The 21,712-nt window shown below is 49.3% G+C and overlaps 4 protein-coding genes across 4 annotated transcripts; 2 read left to right on the forward strand and 2 right to left on the reverse strand.

Annotated features, from left to right (window-relative positions):
* Positions 1 to 12,178: 12,178 nt before the first annotated feature.
* Positions 12,179 to 13,642, forward strand: N7473_005461 (camp independent regulatory protein; the record flags this gene model as incomplete). The annotated part of the gene is made up of 1 exon (XM_057151401.1): positions 12,179 to 13,642. The coding sequence occupies one exon, from the start codon at positions 12,179 to 12,181 to the stop codon at positions 13,640 to 13,642; it is 1,464 nt and encodes a 487-aa protein (XP_057009206.1).
* A 1,884-nt stretch (positions 13,643 to 15,526) lies between these two features.
* On the reverse strand, positions 15,527 to 17,014 carry N7473_005462 (alpha-mannosyltransferase; the record flags this gene model as incomplete). Its single annotated transcript, XM_057151402.1, has 1 exon — positions 15,527 to 17,014. The coding sequence occupies one exon, from the start codon at positions 17,012 to 17,014 to the stop codon at positions 15,527 to 15,529; it is 1,488 nt and encodes a 495-aa protein (XP_057009207.1).
* Positions 17,015 to 18,028: 1,014 nt separating this feature from the next.
* On the forward strand, positions 18,029 to 18,573 carry N7473_005463 (uncharacterized protein; the record flags this gene model as incomplete). The annotated part of the gene is made up of 2 exons (XM_057151403.1): positions 18,029 to 18,323; positions 18,347 to 18,573. The coding sequence occupies 2 exons, from the start codon at positions 18,029 to 18,031 to the stop codon at positions 18,571 to 18,573; spliced, it is 522 nt and encodes a 173-aa protein (XP_057009208.1).
* Positions 18,574 to 19,169: 596 nt separating this feature from the next.
* On the reverse strand, positions 19,170 to 19,949 carry N7473_005464 (uncharacterized protein; the record flags this gene model as incomplete). The annotated part of the gene is made up of 1 exon (XM_057151404.1): positions 19,170 to 19,949. The coding sequence occupies one exon, from the start codon at positions 19,947 to 19,949 to the stop codon at positions 19,170 to 19,172; it is 780 nt and encodes a 259-aa protein (XP_057009209.1).
* Between the last annotated feature and the right edge of the window lie 1,763 nt (positions 19,950 to 21,712).

Below are 21,712 nucleotides of genomic sequence, written 5' to 3' on the forward strand. Positions count from 1 at the left end.
TAGCCCCATACAGTACTCCGTACATTCCACGGTCTTCCCCAGAACTCCAAACACGCGAAGCCCCATCCAGCCGCGTGAATGGCAATGCTCATACCGCCACTCTGGAATCCACGCAAGGGAGTGCCGATCGGATCAAGGGACAGGGATGTACGGGGTAGATACTGCAAGACTAGCGAGAATCGGTTAAGTCTGTCGCTACTGTAGTTGACTATTTACTCTAGCTTCTTCATAATCTGCAGACTGGCGTTCCTGGCTAGTTGCCTATTTTGGGTTGCGCTTAGGTAGGGCAGAGATCGGCTACAGGGCAGCAGTTAGGTAGGTACGTATCTTGACGTGTTGGGATTGTGGCGTATTACTTGCAGTTTGTTTATCTGGCTTCTTTGCAAGTATGGTTCATGCAGGACTGGGCAGGGCTAGTGATTATCTCTGCAGCACGACTGGTCTCTAGGTTGGGGACCGAGGAGGGTGCTTGTCCTTGGTGTCTGATTGTTTGATCAACGGAACCTGCCAGCTAGGAGATGCAGTAAGACTGCTACCCGATGATCGAGCACTATGTATTCCTCCAGTGTACTCCATGCTCGTCAGCAGGACTAGACAAGGGGTTTCGAGGATAGTCGGTCCGACCTTGCGGCTATCATCGCCATTTGAGTAGTGCATATTCTGTTGAACAGCCAATGGTGAGATCGAAGGCTCTTGTTTCCGTGATCTTATGCGTCATTGATTTAATAGTGGTCACAGGATGCTGCCTATGAGATGCACTTCTTGGTGGTCAGCTATCTCAAAAAAAGAATGGGCTTACGAGGATGGAGTACGTATTCCATACCCTTCTTGTCGCTTGCCTGCTCTCGCTTACACTGATAGCCGATTCCAGGGATAACTATGGGGCCTAAGTGTTTACGTCAAGTACGGAGCATGCACTACTGTGCTACTGCAGAGTACGTGCTATAGTGGATAGCAATCGTGATATCGCATGCAAACGTGAAGTCCATCTCATGCACCCACTGAATGTTCCATGTACTCGGATAGTAGACACGTCTGTCCTGCACTCCACAAAACCCCAACCGCGCATATACGATCCAGAGCCGAGCCGTTGGGGCGGGCGTATATTCCCCCTCTTCTGACGGGAAGCTAGGACAAGAATACGAACAATTAGGTGAATGTGGTTGGTTAATGGAAGACGAGGGCGCCTAAATAGAAGACATCATTGTATTTCAAATTTTGTCTCGGAGGAAACCCGATGATTGCGCCGAATAGGCTTGAATGGAATTGTAGCTCACAGTACTAGTGTCGTCCAGACGTTGTGATGGTCTATTGTATCCGGTCCGAGTCCGAGTTCAAGTCTCTACTTCTCTGTTTGACACCGGACCAAAGTGATGACAGCATACGATAGACATTCCTCGTACGACGGGAGACCAAGCGCATGTTCCGTGCACAGGATCTGTCGCACAAAAGTGTGCGTTGGACACGAGTCCGCGGCGTTGGGATCTGATGGTGTCGTGGCCACATGGTGCGTGGGGTTGGGGATTTTTTCGGGATGGTTCATTTGCTTTTTTTGTTTTGCCTTGGCAGTTTTTGCTTTTGGTGATGGCGGAGTGCATCTTGCATAGTGCATCATGCATTTTAGTTAGTTCCTGGGTCCAAGCAGGATCGAGACTTGATGATCTGCCCCCGTGTCGAGGGAGTTTGCAGGCCAAAGAAGTGACGAGATCGAGAAACGAAAACGCGAAAACGAGACGATGAGCGAATGATGGGTTTGTCTAGCTAGCTTCTTTCAGTAGGTACCTCGTACTCCAGACTTGTTTGTTGTCAGCCTAACCAGGCTAACTAATTGCCGGGTTAGCTGAGAGAGCGTAATTATTATCAGTTACTACTGACTCCCGTACTAAATACTGATTTATACTTTACGCTTTGTGAATTACACTTTACAGTTTAACACGAAGTTCCCGAAGGATTGGTTCGCGCTCGGATTCGAGGAAGCAATGCAGTAGAACAATGAAATACTGTACTTAGTACAGTAGGGGTGCATGCGCATCAATCCATAGGGCGATGGCTGAAGAGCGACAGTAGAAGTACGTAGTAGTAATAGCATGGTGGATGTCTTGAAGATTAATATCATTCTGCTCAAGATCAAAGTATCAGAAGACCTTGAACAATGACCATACAAAAATAAACCGCACTAAGACCATATGTCTCACTTAATTTGATGAAGATCCCAATTCTACATTAGAGGATCCCGAAATCAAGCAATCGCCGATGGAAATTCAAAAATCAAAATCTCGCCCGCCAAACCACCCAAGCTTCAGACCCGCTCTTAGATATCATACATATTTCATATACTCACACCACGATGATCGCGCCGCTCACTGAATGAACCCCTGTAACTAGTAGTATCTCCCTATTCGGCTCAACGCCCAAGGTCCCGCGTCTAGCAGCCCGCAGCAAGCATAACAGAAACAACCAATTAATCACTGCAAGCTACGGCCTTCCTCTATCGCTCTAAGCAGATCCCTAATCGGCAACACGGCACTCCCTGAGCATATCCCATCACTGAGTGGCTTGCCAGCACCGAGACAGGAAGAAATAGACGATCGCAATGAATCATGATCTCAGACCCCCTTTTGATCGCGCGTGCATCGGGGTGGCCAGGTGTTCGGGATTGCTCCCAGTGGGGGAGAAAGGGCGAGGGTCAGTGCCACGACAGATTTGATGAGCAAGGCTTGTCCAAGGCTAGCTGTATCCCGCTGATCTATCTGGAGATTTTGGTTGTGCTCTATTATTTGTACTACGTAGTACTATGGACATAGTACGGTTGCGATTGACCAAGCTGCTTGACTAGCTGATAATAGCGAGCCATCACTCCATGGATGTACAATCCCTGCAAATATGTCCTTGGAAGTCTGCTGCTGGACAAAGTCATACAGCCATTGAGGTCTTGGAGCTATGTTCTCCGTAAACTGGGTCCATCAATCAAGCTGGTCGAGCTCATCCACTAGTCACTAGTCTAGCCGTCGGGAGGTAAAAGTGCGAACGCGCAGGCCAAGCAGAAAGCCAAGGCCTTAGGCCCTTTCTCGGAGCCGACGAATGGGCGACGCGGGTCAGGCATCGATAATTTGTGAATTTAAATTAATCTCTTTCCATTTTCTGTTCGCTCCGATCTGCCCTAGTCTTCATAGCATTCAGGGCTGTGGTTCGTTATATTCATTTTTCACATGCCAGCCGTTGAGGGCTTATTTCTTGTTGCCCCTGATCTTCTTTGCTGCCTGTTTGCGCCCTGGTTCATGCACCCGGTAGCTTGAATAGGTAGGACCGGACCGGTGGAGAATAGAAAGGAAATTGAGAGTGTTGAATTGGTAGGTATAGCGGTATACATAATACAGCAACAATGTTCGGAGCTCTATGGAGTACATTTTTGATATCTCACCAATTTGTATTGGTATAGATAAGACCTTGAGGCTTGAAAAGAGTCCTGCCCATAACAGTCACTATATTCGCGTCAACACCTTACGCCACAGCCTTCACAAACCCAGCCCAGCCCAAAAAAAGACATAGAGCACGAGTCCACGACCCTCGTCCGGCAGCGCCTCCGAGTTCCAACCTCGTACTAAACCCGCAAACTAGCACTCATAGCGTCGATGGCAGAACCCGGATCGTCAAGAAGCCTCTCATCCACCGCCAATACAAGGAGTGCGAATCACAATTGATAGTTATACAGGGAATGTACGCCGTACGGAGTATATAGGAACGGGGTCGCGCTAAACACACCTCGGGAGCGCGCGGCGCAAAAAGAACAAGGGTTGGGTACTGTACAGAGTAGGAAGGAAGCCAAAACCAGAATTCCTGACTCTGTACGGTGTACACGCATACGTCCGACTAAGACATACTTAGCAGGACTAAAAACATACTGTAAGAAGCACCCGCGGCTAAACCCAATCAAGCTAGCGTCCCAAAAGACGAGCATCGCTGGCGTGTCCGGTATAAACAGGCGAAGATCATCGCAGACCCTGTCCGGGCATGCGGGATTTCTGCTTGCGCGCTAGATCAAAAGAGGAAACGCGCGAGCAGGCAGGATGGGGCCTAGCGCCACCGGGCACCAGAGCTTAGACTTGCAAGTACCAAGTTCAAGTTGCGAGGGAGGGGGAGAGAAATCTGCGGATGGTGCGCCCGTTGAGGGGACTAGTGCTGGGACTGTGTTAGCGTGGCTTATTGGTTGTTGGCTCTTGGGATTTGGGGTGGCTTGGCTTGAAATGGATGTTTTTGACATTGTTAATATGTTATGTACGGAGCAAGTGATTGCTGCTATACATAGTACTGTAGATGATTGTCGTCTGATTTCATCTGGTCGAAAGCAGCCATTGGGAATCAATGGAAATGGCCTTGTTTTTTCATGATGGAAATCACTCGATCCTATGGGAAAGGAAGAGGAAGGAGGTCATTGCTTTGGGGGCGCGTGCCTGTTGTGGTTTAGTCGATACGAAAGATCGCCTTGGGGAGCTCCACGCGACCGGGCTGATAAGGAGGGATGATCTCAGATTTCAGCTTGACAGAGAGCAGAGAGAAGGCAGGACAGGCTTACTGCGGAGTACAGTAACTAAGGAGTAAAGTTGTATAAATACAGTCAATGATACATGTTCGAGTACTTGCTGCAGCAGAACATGACTATTAACCCAAAGCATTCTGCTAGATAATGTCATATGCAAGTACTTCATACTAAGCGGAGTAGTTTAACCATTGTTCTCCGTAGGTTATGCCATCATCCTTGCTCTCGTTCTTGATTAAACTTGATCGACCTCCGCACTTACAAACTCAAGATTAATTCTTTCCCATCATCAGCGCCTAGTGCCTACGGGATCCTATTTCCTGTCTCGCGTCTGTGCAGAGCGAACCTGGCCCGAGTGTCTGGTACAGTGGTACACTGTCCGTGGCTGTGGGTTCCTTAGTGCAGGCGAATAAGAATGGGAGATCGACCGCTCGTCGCATCCCGGGGACAATTAACTACTTCTTAGACTAGTTAGTTAATTTCAGATTTCACAGATTAGTTAAGAGTCAAAGTCTGGGTCCAGATATGTATTTGTCTCTAGTCCACTTTGATCTTAGTGACTACTCCGTATTTCACGCATCCAACCAGAATTATGTGGAATTGGCCAAGTTCAACGCCCCCGATTTTCCCGTCCCTCCATCCTCCAGTTGGCCCGTTGGCTTCCACAGTACTAGTCAGCCACTGAACCCGCAAACAAATCGATTCCGATTCCGGGATTTAACTTATAACCACGATCTGATTCGCCCATGCGGCCGGTGAAGGGAAGACTGGAACCTATTGTGTGGGGCTTATCTGAGATTGGCACGCAGCAAAAAAAGAAATCAAAAACGAGTCCTGCGTCGCCGATGAGGCGCAAGAAAAGAAAGACGGAATAGTACCAATCACAGCAGCCCCCAAATTCACCAATTCCCAATGCCCCGCCATCTAGGCTATGATATTTGGTGGCTGCGTAGTGGTGATAGGCTACGTGACTTATTTCTGTCGGTGTGGGAGAGACGCCACTTTGGCGACTGCTAGCCAAGTTCTGGCCCTTTTGTTTGTTCCGGGGTTCCTATAGGGTACCATACTTTTGAAATTGGTCCTTTTTGGGCACGACAGTCTTGGTGATTGGTAGATTGGTCTGATCATGCGGAGATGGGAGCTAGCTGGCGTCGTGTGCTCTGCTCTGTGTGCTCCATTCCCCGCTGTGCGCGCTTAGGATGGTCCGGACCAAGCTGGAGATTGATGGGACGGGACGAGGGATGTGTGCTTGTTATCCACTATGTTAACTTTGTCGAGCTATGTGAGCAAATAGTGTGGGTTGTTTATTATGGTACGCCTGTGGAGTGTTCCGCAGGGAGCTCCGGACCGGGCTCGATCTTTCTTTGTATGTTAGTTAATGTTAATATCGTGATTGATAGTGGAGGTTATAGAGTCAAAGCTCGGGGAACTCCAGCTGTAGAAATACTGAAAACGGGATAGTTATGAATAGCAGCGAGTAGCAATCAAACGATTACATACTGATGACCCCCATTCCGCCAGCCACCTCCAGCATCGCAGTTCTAGCCACGATCCAATCTTTGGGTCATTACGCCTCCTACTCTGCTGTCTTTCGCCCGAAACACCCCCAAGACCCGTTGACATATCTGACAGATCACACAGTTCTCATAAATAGGCATATTGACGAAGGTCCCGACGGTATGGGAATGGAAGAGGTGGCTGGTGGCTGGGGAAAGAGAATTCCCGAACCAAAGTTGAAGCATTATCAAAACAAAAAGAAAGTTAAGAAACAAAGAACAGACAGTCCAGGTCCGGTCCAGTCTTTTCCTCTAGGCTCTCGGCAATGACATCTGTCATGGGCGCCAATTAACCTTCAACAAGCGTGCGCCAAATGCGATCGTCTCCTGTTCGCCCACTCCTCCGGGACCTGCCAATCGTCGGCAATCCTAAAGTTAGAATTCTACTGCTAGTCTGCTACGGAGACTTCTCTAAAGTTAATCCATTTTGATGATTGACTATTGACTATCTTCGGATGAATTCCGTACTTCGCCTATGTCCATCCATGCGAAACAAAGTGAGGGTTGAAACCCACATCCGGAAGACTGTCATCCGTTAGGAAGACTGCGAAACTGAATGCATGCAAGAAGCCCAACTGGGTTTTTTGATACCCACGAGGTTCCTGCCGATCATATCAGAAAAAAATGGGGACCAAGATGGAAATCGACGGACCACCGTCGGGACTCGGTGGACAGAAGCAAATCAGACAATTAGCAGCCCAACAGCAACGCTTATGATGGCTGGTCTCCGAGCCAGCCGCGCGAATATTACTGAAGAATCCTTTTTGGCCCAGTCCATCCGCCAGGCCGAGATACGGAGACAGGGCAAAGAAATTGACCTATGAAGTAGTTGTATATGGGGTATATTCGAGGTACACCCAAAAAGAGTTGAGTGAGGTCGTGTGTGAGCACACTAAATTTCACACCCTGGTCGACTCGGGCGCACCCCCTGGTAGCTTTAGTTGCAAGTTTTTTACAATGTCATCGTGGCAGGGTGGTCTGGATCTGCTGAGGATCTCCCGTGAAAGTTTGGCCCAGGATCCAATAGAGCCCCCGGTCCCAGGTACGGGCCCCTCTTGCCCCTCTGTCCATCAAACCCAGCTGCCGCGCGCCCACTGCAATTTGGATTAGGGGCGATGGGGGCCGGCGAGCCGGTTGTTGATTAGAATTGTTAGCGGCTGGGCGATGGGTTCAGCAGCGTCAAAGGGCCGTGGGAAATAAAAAACCTTACGACGCGTGGGTTAGTGCGGCGCAAGTAAACCAACCGGTTGTGTATATCCGTGCATGGTGATTGGTGATTGATTTGAAGGAAGGGAGAAATGGAAGAAGCACTGTTGACTGGTTGAACTGGATTAATGGGGGAGTGCAGCAAATCCCCATCCGTCTCGTCAGAGGGTATTTTTGCCCCCTCCCTTCTTCTCTGCCACTCGTGTACGACCAAGGTCAGTGTCTGCGAGGGCCAAGCCACAGGCACCAGGCCAACATCGTTCCCGGGCGGAGCCAGCAGGAGCGCATCTGGAGAGAAAGTGGGGAGAGACCACACGCTTTGCCTGGGGACTTGGGAGCCAACGAGGGGGCGTTTAGCATGCGCTCGGTCCTCCTGGCATTCCTCGGGGATGGGGGTGCTGACGACGAAGAGAACCAGAAATTTGGGAGTGGGAGTGGGACAGGGCCTGTCCTTTCTTTCCTGTAAGAAGAGAGAGAGAGAGGGAGAGAAAAGACGTCTCCGTGGCGGGAAGCATAGAGGGGAAAGAGAAGCAGGCACGGTTAACTATACCTGGCTGGGTTAGAATGATTTCCCTCCCATCGAAAAGCAGATGCAGCTCAGCAGGGCCCCAGCAAGTGAGCAAGCAGGCCGCCGACCTCATCTCAGGACGTCTCCACCTGAGTTCAAGCGCGGGCTCAGGCCCCCAAGATCTGGGTCTTGACGTGCCGTTGGTGATCCTCGTTGTGTCTCGTCGCGCGTTTCGCCCCATCACCGCGCCCATTTTCAATAGTCTCGCTGTGTGCACTGGCCAAGTTGCCCCTCTCTCACACCTTTTTTTTTCTTTTTGCGTAGAGGCTCACACTCGGTCCTCTTGTCTCCTCTCTGGCTTGCAAAGGTTGTGTGGTCCACGGTGGATACTGGGTCATTAGTCTCTGATCAAGTGAACTGGGCTTCCTCCACTGTGTCCATCTCCTCGGAGCCCTTCTCTCTCTGTGTGTGTGTGTGTGTGTCTGGACCTTTGAGAGAGGGGGAACCAACAAGAACCAATCCCGGGAGAGATGGATCGCTGAGCCGATGAGAGAGGGGATGGGCGGTTCTCGATCGGACCCTGCTGACACTAAAATTTCCCTGGCACAAGGGAAGGGATCCATGGTTGTCATGGATTGTCGTTAGTCGAAGCTGGTTGGCTGGTTGGGGAAGGAGGGGGTGAAGAAGACGCAGAAGCGCAGAAGAAAGTCGAGGTGGAGACGAGAGAGATGAGAGACTTGGACCCCCCCCCCTTGACTAGTGACCTACACTAACTAACCCCCGACTCTTCCCATCACCTTAATGATTTAATCTTATTCTTATTTTGTGTTTTTGGATTTATTTAATTCGGGTCTATAATTCCTTATTTTTGTCTTTGTAAAGCTCTGACATACTGAGATTGTATGGAATCGTGTATATACTGAGAGAATCACGAATCTCTACTGTACAAACCTTCTGTTATTGCTTATATCTTCTCTCTCTATTTCCTCCTCCTCATGCAGCATCCTGACCCAATTTGACGCGGTTGACGGGGGATGACGGAGTAAAGTGACCCTCCGAGACTCGGAAGAGTGACGGGGCCAATCAACCCGCGGGCCCCACGGGCGATCGTCCATGGCACGGGGTCTGCTTCGATGATGATTGCACTTTGTGGTTGATTATGATGATAATTATGATATCGAGTGGTAAAAAAGAGACTGCTAATGAGAATGTAATAATCACTATACAAAGTACTGGGTAATGTACTGTAGAAAGAGAAATACTACTCCGTATAGCATTCTCTATTAGGTCCTTGTATATCAGGATACTGTACATTCAGGATGAGGATTCTCTTGGCCTGTCATATCCATTCGGTTTCAACATTTAGCATCGTCCTCCTGAGGGGCTCGGCAACGAACTCAATTTCTAGCCCCTCTCCCCAAGTACCTTAATACCTTAAAAGGACAGAGTATATTATTCTTAGTATACTCATCTTATACTAAGTTGATGTACTAAGTATGTGCTCCATATACAAATCGGCATTTCACATTTCTGCAGACCGGGGAAACTTACGGGAGGAGGCGGAATCCGTACCTGCTTCTGCTGCATCGATGGCGAAAATACAACATACTGGTATACATTAAGTATCGGGATATACTCGGTCCTTTTCAGCTACTAATTGGGATATATCGGTGTAAAGACACTCCTGTATCCCGTTTTCTCTATTTTTCTTTTTTTCTCTATTTCTTCTCTGATCGGGATTTTTCTTCTTCTGTCAATTACGGAAATCATCCACTTGCAGCAATGTTTCATCTGTCAAGATTTACCGTTGAGCTCGCGGCCCTCCGTATTTCTCCGCTTGTCCCGATGTCCAGATCCTCTTTAGTCCATTCTGTACTCTCTGGTTTTTTTTTTTCTGTGATTTTCGGTTTTTCTTTTCTGGTCTTTTCTGATTAATTTATTTCTGCTGCCTATCCATACCACTTTGGAACGGGAACCAATATTGACCCTAATTATCCTTCCTGTACAGAGTCGTCATGGCAAAGTCTAATCCATGATAATCTCCATTCTTCTAGAAGGCAGGAAGAATCTCTGCATCAGTTTAGACTTCTCCGTTTAGTGACTTGATATACCGTTTACCTTGTACGGATATCGTGGTGTATTCTGTATATCGTCAGTGAATAAATCCCAGATAATCCCTGCGCCCGAGTCCCGAGTGCCTCCCGAGCCAGTTATCGTTGCATGTCATTTTTTTTCTTCCTCTTCTGCCACTGTACGGAGTACCAAAGCACCACACTTGATAGGCAGAAGAACTACTTTGTATAGTACATCGCCTCCGGTCTTTCCCATCCTGCAGTCCGCCTCTCTTGATCTCCCGTTTTCTTTTTCTTCTCTTCCCTCTTCCCATCCTCTCGCTATCTAGCCTTTCCATATTCCTTGGTCCCAACCAACCTACAGACAGAATATGTACCGCTCTTTCTCTATATTTCTTATTCATTATTTCTTATTTGGCCTATCTTTTGCTTCGCCCCGGAGTGAACCCTCCGAACAGCTGCAGTGTCCACCCACCCAAAGTCTTCGGCTGTCATCCTCCTATCAACAGTCTCCCCCTCGAGTCCCTTCGACCCTTTCCGTTTTAGTCTTTTAGCATTTAGGATTAACATTAACCATTAGCCCTCCCGGTGCCTCGCGCGGACTCTGTCCAACCACCGTGATCGATTTCCCTCGACTCTCAGATTTCTCCCCTTCTGCTACCATCCCACCGGTGACCAACCGGCGATCGTCCTCATTTTCTGTTTCTGCACGTCTGCCACTGCTCTTCTCCTGCTCTCTCTTCTTTTTCGGCTCTTGGGTCTCCCCCTTCCCTCCTGTGACCATTCAGCCAGTCAATTGACCGGAGACTGAGTGTGTGTGTGTGTGTGTGTGTGTGTGTGTGTGTGTGCGCGCCCCCTTTCTTCTCCTTTGGATTATCATCTTTTTTATTTTCTTGTTAGACCCTTTCCACTTTCCACCGTGGTCAGTTAGTCTGGTTATACCGAATAATAATAATCTCCCGCCCTAAGTTGATCCTCTTGGCCTCAACGGCCGACCTACCTGCATGATGGACTTTCGTTTCTTTTCTTATTCCTTGGGCACTGCAACTAATCGTATTATGTTAATTAACTTAACTAGTTAGGATTGCGGATTATTCATACTAGAATAATTGGAAGAATAATCATAATCATCATAATCAACCATCATTCGAATGATGATAATCATTATTGTTTCTCGCCTTCTTCGTATTACTATTCTATTCTCGTCATCATCGTGCTGGTGGAGATACTGCTACTGTGCTCCGTACTGTCTAGATATCGTCGTATTAATCCCTTTTCATCTTTACTCTCTGTCTTTCTCTCTTCCAGTGATTTGCTCCAGTTCAACCTTGTTCCCACTACCTCCCGTGTCTCTTTCTCTCTTTCTCACACTCTCACTTCCTCTCTCTCTCTCTACAATCATCATCCCCTCCTTCCATATTCCCTGTTCATTTCCCCCTCTCCTACTTTTTCCTCTCTTCCCTTCTACTAAGCCCATTTGGATGCGCCACCCCATCACTCACTGCCTCCTTCTTCCCTCCGCTCAAACCTGATCCAACCAACCAACCACTTCTTAGTGGATCCCGCACCACAAACTGGGTCGGAACTAAACTAACTGGACCCCCTCCTCCTCCTCCCACAACTTGCAAAAGCTTGGGAATTGCCGCACCGAGGGATCCGTGGAACCACGCCCCAGTCGATCCCATCTGCTCCCAGAGATCGGTGCAACCTGTTGACTCGCTGACTCTCGACGGTCTGTGCTTTTTGGAGGCGATCCCTGGAATTCGACCAGGCCGAGGAGGGGTTAACTCAAAACCACCCATCCGCCTCGACTTTCTCCATACCCTGGTCGATCTCTTAGCTTATTTTATTCTTTTCACTTCCCAACCCCCCCTTGGTGATCGTCTTGCTATCATAATCCGGGGTACCTGGGATCAAGAAGCGCAAAAAGGGTCGCAATAACTCGACTGATCCTGCCACACCACCATCATCACTATCACCTCGTCGCTCTTACCCTCCCCCCCCAAGACTCTCAGCCTCAAATCCTCCTCAGCTCCCACGAATCAAACCTCCGACAAACCAAAACGCGACAGTCCATTCCGTGATTCTAACCTAATCACCACAACCTGCGCGACTCGCCCACCACTCACCACACACCGTCGACTAAACTTCCCAACTCTGACGTTCTCACAGCGATCCTCACCTTTATCGCTTCAAACTCCCACCACTACTGCTCTCTGATCACTCTTCCTACTCCTCCACCTCTCTCTCTTTCCTCCTTCCTTTTCCCCTCCCTTACACTCCCCGTCCCTTTCCCACCATGGTGAACGGGACCGCGGCGGTGCTGGAGCCCACATTCACCGGGTATGTGGCTACCACGCAGGATGCACTGATTTTGTTCGAGGCTTGCTTGACAGGTGTCTTGCACCATGTTCCCCGTCGGCCTCATGATCGCGAACGGAGCCACTTGGTGCGCAGTGGCAGCGTCTTCATTTACGAGGAGAACTCGTCAGGCATCAAGCGCTGGACCGACGGTGTCACCTGGTCTCCCAGTCGCATCCTCGGTAACTTCCTGGTCTATCGCGAACTCGAGAAACCCTTCCCTCCTGGGGAAAAGAAGCGCGCCATGAAGAAGGCCAATCGACGACCGGCCCCCGCCACCAGACCTGGTGAGCCATACCCGCGACACGACAGCAACGGCTCCGGCTACTCTCCCACATCGCCATCAGGACCGTTTGCCGACAACCGAGCACCACACCAGTCGGAGGTCGAGCGGGCATTGGTGGGGTCGCTGGTGGACTCGTACGGCTTCAAGGACTCTGGCTTGGTCAAGAAGACAATGAGCGTCACTGTTATGGGCGTCACGCATCACCTCGTGTCGTACTACAGCGTCGAGGACGTGATGCGCGGTGTACTCAACCCTCCGTCCATGGTCGAGTCGCTGCGCTACATTCGGCCGCGAGTCGACCTCACCCAAAAACAAAGCTTCCGCGCTCCGATCGATGACCTCGAGACTAGCGCTATGGAGAATCCCCACGACCCTTCACACGCCGCGCTCTACGGCTACCGGCCCCAGCAGATGATGGCCCCGCCCGGCGCCTACGGCATGCCTAACCCCTCTGCCGACTTCTATATGCACGCTGGCCCTTATGCCGCTACGCACGCCCCACAACAACCCGGCCCTCTCGCGAGCTATTCGATGGCTGGTTCGATGCCCGGCCAGGCCGCGCCAAACCCATACCTTCCTTCCCCCGCGGCGGCAGCTGCCACCAATGCCGCCATACCCAAGGTCGAAGAATACCACGCATTCCGCACGGGGCCCTACGGTGGTAGCATGGACAGCGTCAGTCACAGCGCGCTCTCATCCAGCATCCCTGGCATGAACTCGGCAATGTCGTCTTCGTTCAGTGACCGCAACCGCTCTGCCTCCGAACACAGTCCGTCTGCCTACCGCAATTCATCCATTTCCTCGCGCAGCGTCGCGACCGACGCGACCTCGCCCATGGATCCATCCACGCCGGGGACCTACTCGCGCAGTAGCTTCAGCCTCTCTAGCCAGTTGGATGCTAGTAACCACAATACCCCCATTGAAACACGTGGTATTGGCTCACTGGATCCTAATGTGCCGCGCCGCGATTCAAACCCAGTGCACCCATCATACTATGCCCCGGATCGCAGCCAGTACTACGTGAATACGGCGACTCCCGTAAATCACCCACATTATGCGACAGGCCAGCCGCTATCGACATGGACGACAACCGCGCCTGCACAGCCGCAAATCTAATGTGGGATTCGGCGAGTTAAGTACGGGAGTGAATTGGACTCTTCCCTGCGTTTGATATCTTATCTGTTTTGTCTACTGGAAACGAAAACGGCACCGGTGGTCCTGGTGTTGGGCTTGGGCTTTGGCTTAGGATTGTGTTTTTTTTGTGATTCGGGGGATCAGGTCTTGTCTCGATTCTCGTCCGTTCATCTGACGTGATGGAATTATTCTTTCATCGCCTTTGTCGTCACTATCAGAGTCAGATTCAACTGTTTAGGATCGGGATTCTGGATTATATCCTTCTTTTGTCTGTTTTGTGCTTTTGGAGCGCAAGGAGTCGGACGGCTTTCTGTTTACTTGGAACCTCGCTCTCATCTTTTTATCTCTTTTTTCCTTGTTGTTATTCCGGAGGTCTTCTTGCTTTATTTGGCGAAAGACTCCGTTCTGGCTCTTGAGGGGCGCGGAGGATTACTTGCTACGCTGTGCGTGGCATGAACGGCCTGTCAAGACAGTGCAAGATGGCAGGGATCATTAGTGGCGAGAAGGTCATATCTCCAGCGCTTGTACGAATACATCAAGGGCAGCAGCGGATGGCCTTATACCCTTGGTCTTAAAATCCACGGGCTTCACTCCGAGATACGGGATTAATTCCATCTCAAGCATGGAGATTGACTTTCCGCACTGGTCTTGTCCACACGATGTACTCATGATGTCTGTCCATACGGGCTTCCCAGCCCTTCCTTTATTTCCTTTCCTTTTCTTTTGCTCTGGTCTTGGCTTTTGTCATTGATGGAACGGCCCTTAGTGGCCTCCAAACTACTCCATGTGTTGGCTTTTTGCTTTTTTCCTCGCGGAGATATCTCTCATCTTGTTTCTGGGTCTGGTCTCTGGTCTTCTGTTCTTTACTTTACAACCTTACAACCCCCCTGTTCATTGTTACTGTTACTTTCACACCTATCCACTGTTACTTTTATCTGGGGAAATAACACCCCATCCAGGGCGGCGTTTTTGTGATTCCTGACGATGTGATGCAAACAGACCTCTTTCTGTTCTCTTTCTTTTTTACTTTTCTCTTCTCTCCCTTATCGTGTTACGCTGCGTTTTTTTACCTTACCTTATTCCCCTATACCAAAAAGGTTACTCTTACTTTATATGCTATGATTCTGACTTTGAGTTCTTTTTTTCCTACGTTGATATGATAATCTTGTATGGCCGTGAGGACTTCTGGCGAGATCTGATCTACTGGTGAGATATCCTGTTTTGCTTAGGGTGGAAAGAGCTGCTATTTATGGTCGAGGCTGGGATAGAGTCCTTATTTAGGTTTTATCCATGCATTGTTTCTTCTCTTGGAAACTCTCCCTTTAGTAGTAGTAGGTGGTTTGTTTCATACAGTGCGACTCTAAGCTCGGGTACGTGACATACGAATTGCATGTAGTTAATAGAAGACTGAATCAGTAGCCTGGGGTAATGTATTTGTAGTTCCTATCAAGTCGTGCGCAGAGTTATAGTCTGCATATAGCCTCCTGATACCCATGATTTTTATATAGTGATACATTGAGAGTAAATGCTCCGGGGATGCTATAATACAATGTAGATCGAGTGACCACCTATGAATACAACAACCAATGTCTTGTGATCTGAATAGCCAATATTTGTCTCGTCCAGGCCAGCTGGAGAATATCATCGAGCTGCAAGTAGATCGTGTAATCGAGTAGATCTGGCGATGTAAGTCATGGATGTCGCCGAGTTTGACAATCCAGTGTAAACCACTCCCAAAATAGCAGCACCAAGGTCGGGACTCCGAGGAGCAGACACATCTCGTGACTTACACAAGATCTTTGCAAAAATCAGAAGTATACTGGCAGGTACCAGCCGTGAATAGTGCGAAGCTCACCCAACGTATCCTCACGTCGGCAACGGCTTCCACTCGAAGATATTCTGCCAGTAATCCGAGACGCGGTCGCAGATCCCACTATACTCCTGCCATGTAACGAACTTTTCCTCCAACTCGCACGCTGTCCACTTAACCTCCTTCCAAAACGCCTTTTCGACATCCTCTTTCTGGCTAAATCTACCCACAACTTCTTCCGGGATCGTCCACGCCCGCGTGTACTCCCCTTCATCATTGAAAGCTGGATTGACTTCATGTTCCTCGAAGACCGTGGCGGGATTGAACTTGGGGAAATTGGCGTGGATGAAGAATACATCTGGCTGGGGAGCATCATCACCACGCACACGCGACTTTCCTCTCTGAACCAGGTCATGATCCTGGATAGGATTGAACTGCGCCATCGCCGACCCCGCAAACCCACCCGTTTTATCCTTGCGATGTCCCAGCGCGACAATCGGCTCACTAACCTGGTGGAAAGGCTGCTGCATAGCCGTCGCAGCCGCAAGGAAAGTCTCCTTATCGCCCTCACCAGCAGCACCCTGCGAGAGAAGCGGCCAGTAATGCGACGGACCCCAATAATTATAATACGTCGCGAGAAGAAGTGTACGCGCATGCGTCTTTTTCGACACCAAAACCTCGCCAGACTCCGTAGAGTGGCGCAAAGCGAGCGGCGGCGCAGCCGTACCGATAATCTCGTAGAACAGCGGGGACACAGTTGACCCCCAGAAATCGGGCCATGTTACCAGGCCCATGGAGCGGAAGGGGTCTGCGTGGAAGAGCGTTTCGGGTTTGCCGAGGGGAAAGGCGTCTGCATCTAGGAAGAGGATTTCCTCGAAGGAGGAGAATAGCATGGCGAAGGGCTTGAATTGGTATTTTTCTATCCTTGCGGGCGCGGCGGCGAGAATGCGCGAGAGGACGATGCATCGCGCGTTTAGCGATGGGAGGACCACGTCGCAGATGTATTCTTCGTATTCGTCTTCGTCGGCGAGGAAGACTTCCATCGGTAGCGTTGAGTTTGTCCGTCGAAGCATGCGCAGAGATATCACCAGCACGGGCAGGTAAACGCCTCCCGCAGTCGAGACTATGCCCTTTGTGCCGGCGATATAGGGCAGAGTCGGTGCAGAGTCTTCCCCCGTGATAGCAGCCACGAAGCCCGTATGCGCAGTTTTGATCGCGGTGATATCTTCGTCGTCCACGCTGAGATAGTTTGGTCGTGCGCGGGTATCGTCCGGGTTGAATCGCTCCGTCGGGGCTTTCTCATACTCGAAGATTGGCATTGTGCCTGGCGCGTATTTCTCGAGATACCCGTGGAATGTCCACCAGAACTTCTGATGGGCATCTGTCAGGTCCGGAGGGTCATTCGGGGATGACGCGGGGCCCCAATTGGGCAGGGAGGTTGGAGACTCGGAGTGCCAGCGAGAGAGGGTCCAGATGAATAGCGATGCGAGGCATAGCGCGGTGAACAGAGTGCGAATACGCAGACAGGACCGCGGGACAATCATCGCGACGAGCGCTAGAGAGACCTCGCGATTGATTGCGACGACCCTGGCCTGTCCGGAGGAAGAACTGGAGCTAAGCTACTCTACCCCACCAGCCCTGTAGGTGGATCTGATGACAGCTGTGACCCGCGATCAGGGCGCGCTGGATGCAGAGTGTACTCGGGGTACTTAAGCGTATAGCCCGGTCATGAGGGTCGCAGCGGTGCTGTATTGTTCCACGGTGAGAATGCGGAGAAGAGAAACTTGGACGCGTGAAAGGAACAGTTCGTTCGGAGGAGTCGGTTGAAACGCCAGACGCCCGTTGGAAGATTACAAGGGACCGCAGTTAGACCCTGGGCACGGGCCAGACCCACTGGAATGCAACACTTCTGCATGGTTGATTTCCTGAATAGTTTGATTGGTGGTAGGATCTATAGTGATAAGAACTTGTAATAAGCACAATAAAGACTGTTGGTTGTCTGTTACCATGGTTTAAGTCTGATAAAAATAAGGTTTACATCCAGAAGAAGTTTGATAACACAGGCAAGCCACAGTGGAGCCTCGTCGCTCAAGGGAAGATGAGGAAGAATCCGTTGTCTCTGCATCAGCCTCGATCGACTTGCATAAAGAATAATACAATGGCAGGGTTTAAGTAACCACGGAGCGGATATAAAGACCGAATGAGTAGGATGGAACTGGGCCATATATTCTTCAACTACTTTCAATGACCACAAGGTTTACTTTTTTTTACCAATACTATGTTACTATAATCGGCCACAATGAACCCTATCACCTTTACAATTGCTTTCTTCACTGTACCACGGGTGAAAGACTCAAAGAAAAAACAATGCATTCTATTCCAGGTGGTATACAAGAAAACTTCTTTGTTGAGAGCAAATATATAACCCGAGTCCCCGTCCATGATACTATAGTTCAATTCATCAGCAATCTATCACTTGATCATTCCACATCAGAACAAATTCACCATTCCTCCACTTCAAAAATCTCCAAATCAACTCTACACCTCTCACCAACACTATGCCTACCAACGCCTGGACTCGCCCTAAGCGCGGCAGCGAAGCCGCCAAAAACCATGGCTTCATGGATACCTACTTCCCCTCAAATGGCTCCGGTGGCTCCGGCGGAGGTGGTAAGTGCCGTTGCAAGCACAAGTGCACCTGCAAGAACAAGAAGAAGGCCGATCAGCCAGCCATGCTGCTCCAAGACGCTCCCGAGTCGAGCTCGAGCTCGCACCCGAGCTCATCCCAAGGCAAAAAAAAGCCCCTGATGCTTGAGTACGTTTATTCTGACCCGCGCTTGCAGCATTCGCAGGGTAGCTCTGGACAATATGATCAGGGAAGTACTCACTATTGCTCGAGATCGAGCTCAAGTCACGCATCGAGCTACCAACCGAGTCACCAATCGAGTTATCAACAGAGCCATCAGTCGAGCTATCATCCGAGTCCTATGTCGAGTTATCAACCGACTCCCATGGGGAGCTTCCAGCGAAGTCATTTGTGGAGTTACCAGGTGAGTCCCATGTCGAGTCGCCAGCCGAGTCCAAAATCGAGCCACAAATCTAGCCGGGGATCGAGCCGCCAGACCGAGTTCGATTTCAATCATTCTTGTCGTAAGTAGTTCCTGTTTTTGCGAGCATAGCCCCAGTCAACACAATTTCATTTTCCTATCTGCTGTCATGACGGTTTCCAGGATTTTCTAGTGAGAGATACAGAAGTGTTGGACCCAAGGGGTAAGTTCCACTTTGCTTCGGTTGCAAACAATGATCCCGGAAACTGGCAAGGGTTGAGTTTTATTGTTCTTTTTTTCAGTCATTTGATTTGATTTCATGTTCGTGTCTGAAGAGTTGTGATAGTTTCACAGAGTGAATGTTTGTTTATTCCTTTGTCTTTCTCCTTGATATTCATGTCAAATTGCACAACTTGATCTCCATCCTTCCTCTAGGTCATTAACATATAACGTACAAAAATTAAGATTCGACTTCTACTTATCTTTTAACCCTCCTTTGAGCGATAGCTTAGCCAAGGATGTGTATATGTTTTAGTTACGTAGTTACTCTTACCTTACCTAAATCGAACCGCCAAGTTCGCTTCTAAGATATCAATAATAAATTCAAAAACACTAGCACATACTAAGGCTTGCGGGTGCCGACACATCAAACTCAAGCTAGAAGTTTAAGACCAGTGATATCCTCGCAAGCTTTGACGACTACCTCCTGCAAATTTTCATCCGCTGTCGCCGCAAGAGGTTCACCAATCTTCTTTTTGGGCTCAAAGTATACACCGGTGAGACTTTGATCGTAATCACCTTCCGCTAGCATGATGTATGTTTCCACGCCATCCTCCAGCTTGTCAGTACCACCTTGACCACCAAGTTTCGTAGCAACATATCCAGGATGCACAGCCGTGACTGAAGTACTTTTAAACCGCCTTGCCACCGCATTAGCAAGAAGCATAACATGAAACTTCGAATCGCAGTATGCCGAGAAATCTTGAAACTCTTCTTCCCCACGCTCAAGCCAGAAAATATCCTTCAAATCGGTGTTGGCTTCTCGGTGTAGGACAGAAGCTATGAAGATAAGACGTTTGGGTTGTTTGAGGAGACAAGAGAGAATATAGGGTGCGATAACGTTGACGAAGACCATAGCCGGCACGCCAGTTTCTGGTGTCTTGCGGAATGGTCCGTAGAGTAATCCAGCATTGAGAATCACGGCGTCGAAGGTGCCAATTGCGTTTGCTTCCCCGGCCAATCTGCGTGTCTCTGTCACGCTTGTCAAGTCTGCGATCAGGACACCGGCAGCTCCGGGGCATTTTGCCTTGGCGTTGTCGGCGCGCTCTTGGCTGCGCGCATGGAGATAGACGGTGTGATTTCGCTGAACTAGCTGACGGGCAGCCTCGAGGCCAAAGCCATCCGTAGAACCTGTTATCAGGATACGGGCCATTTCTCAGAAGTTGGCGCAATTGAAATGAGGACGGTGATTTCGAGATGTTTTAAACAAAGGCACGGAGATGATCAGATGTGAAAATATTGTCCCATTGTACTTTCTCGCGATCTGCCGCTCCAAAGGTGGATTGGGGGCCGGCTTATATCCTGATAGACCTGTCCACCGCAGGCTGAAAACAGTATAGAGCACGGAGCGCTCCGTACAGTTTTGTCGGGCGAGCCGGGTTAGTTCGGAATGTCCTAGTTTTAAGAGGCCGATTCCGCTGTATTCTTGACGCTTGAATCAATCACGTCAATCAATTTAACTGGCTCTAGTCCGTACTGACACCGCATGCTGGAATCCAAGGGGATCGCGTGGGGGCATGTGTGCGAAGTTCGGCAAGAGTTCCGATCGAGATTCACGAAACTTTGACGGAGGCCAAAGGTCGACAAAGAATATACCTTGTACCTGAGGTTTCTCTCAGCTGCTGTTAGTAAAACGAATTATCGTTATATGTGTTATACTCTGAAGGCCATCTTAAATCTTTGATGTCGAAGGGTACTTCGAGAGAATTAGCTAACACCTCTCGGTTAGCAGCGGCCGATAGTGGGCTAGCGGTCAGAAACGGTGCTGCTTGGGCCTATTGGCACGTCACTAGAACTGCATGATTTCGCTCTACATACTCGTAGCGTCATTGGTGTGGGGCTCAGTCGGCGACTTCGGCATGCAGCTGCGAGCCTCGATGCCCATTCCTCTATGGCAAGTTGCTTGTCACCGTTCAGGCCGTTGGTCTCTTTACAAGACGTGATTTCGAGCTAGCTTGATAAACATACCTATCTAAAAGTTCGACTTGACTGAGGAATATCGCGCTGATAAAGATGTATCTTGTATTGTAGTGTCCATTCGCATGCACCCAATTATCATCCCAGATGTGCAGTGAGGCGTTGTACGTGCAGGACCGACAGAAATCAATTCAACTGTGAAAAGGAAACCTCAATCCCTCCTACCAAGCATTTGGTCTGGCTTGATTGAATCTCAGCAGTAGGTGCGCCATGGCAGGTTCAGATAACCTTGCCGCAGTCCTTTGACATACATGTTAAATGCCCTCCGTGCCTTTTGCATCACCTTGAACGTGAAACTTGCGTCTCTAAAATGGACAGAGACAAGCTGGACAAGATGATTTGCGTATATGAACCTGATCGTATAGCATCCGCCTAAAGCTTCCAACTCTCGGGCTTTGATCTCATTTTTCAACCTCTAGGCTTTAATATCACACGGGAGTTTGCCACAACACCAACCATGCCCAGCGTCTAGAGCACCATCGAAGTCGATATTATGACAGCCGTCGTAAGTTCGCCACATGCGTGCAGTAAATCTATATCCGCCAGGGCTAGTTTCCTCAAAGCTAGTAATTATTAGTACAGTTTCCAAAACGATAGAAAATGAAAAACATAGATAACTCACGTGATATAACATTGCCTGCTAACACAATTATTGAAGCCACCACTAAGAGTTCCAGTATAGGTAGATCCAGTGTAATAGTCAAATAGGTTGATGTTTTGAAAGATCAAGCTAGCACTGGCGTAGTAATACTGGGAGGCCTCAAGCCTGCCATGAAAGGCACAAACACACACAGCTAGTAACGGGGTAATGAAAAGACTGAGAAACTTCATATTGTGAAAATGGTAATAGGTGAAAGCTGACCAAAAAAAATCGAATATTCCGAGAGTAGAGCGTACCAGACCTTAATTAAAGACATGGAATCATGTCCCTCTTATATT

This window comes from Penicillium subrubescens (genome assembly GCF_028828155.1).
Source record: "Penicillium subrubescens strain IBT 31985 chromosome Unknown utg000004l_segment0_segment0, whole genome shotgun sequence".
NCBI lineage: Eukaryota > Fungi > Ascomycota > Eurotiomycetes > Eurotiales > Aspergillaceae > Penicillium > Penicillium subrubescens.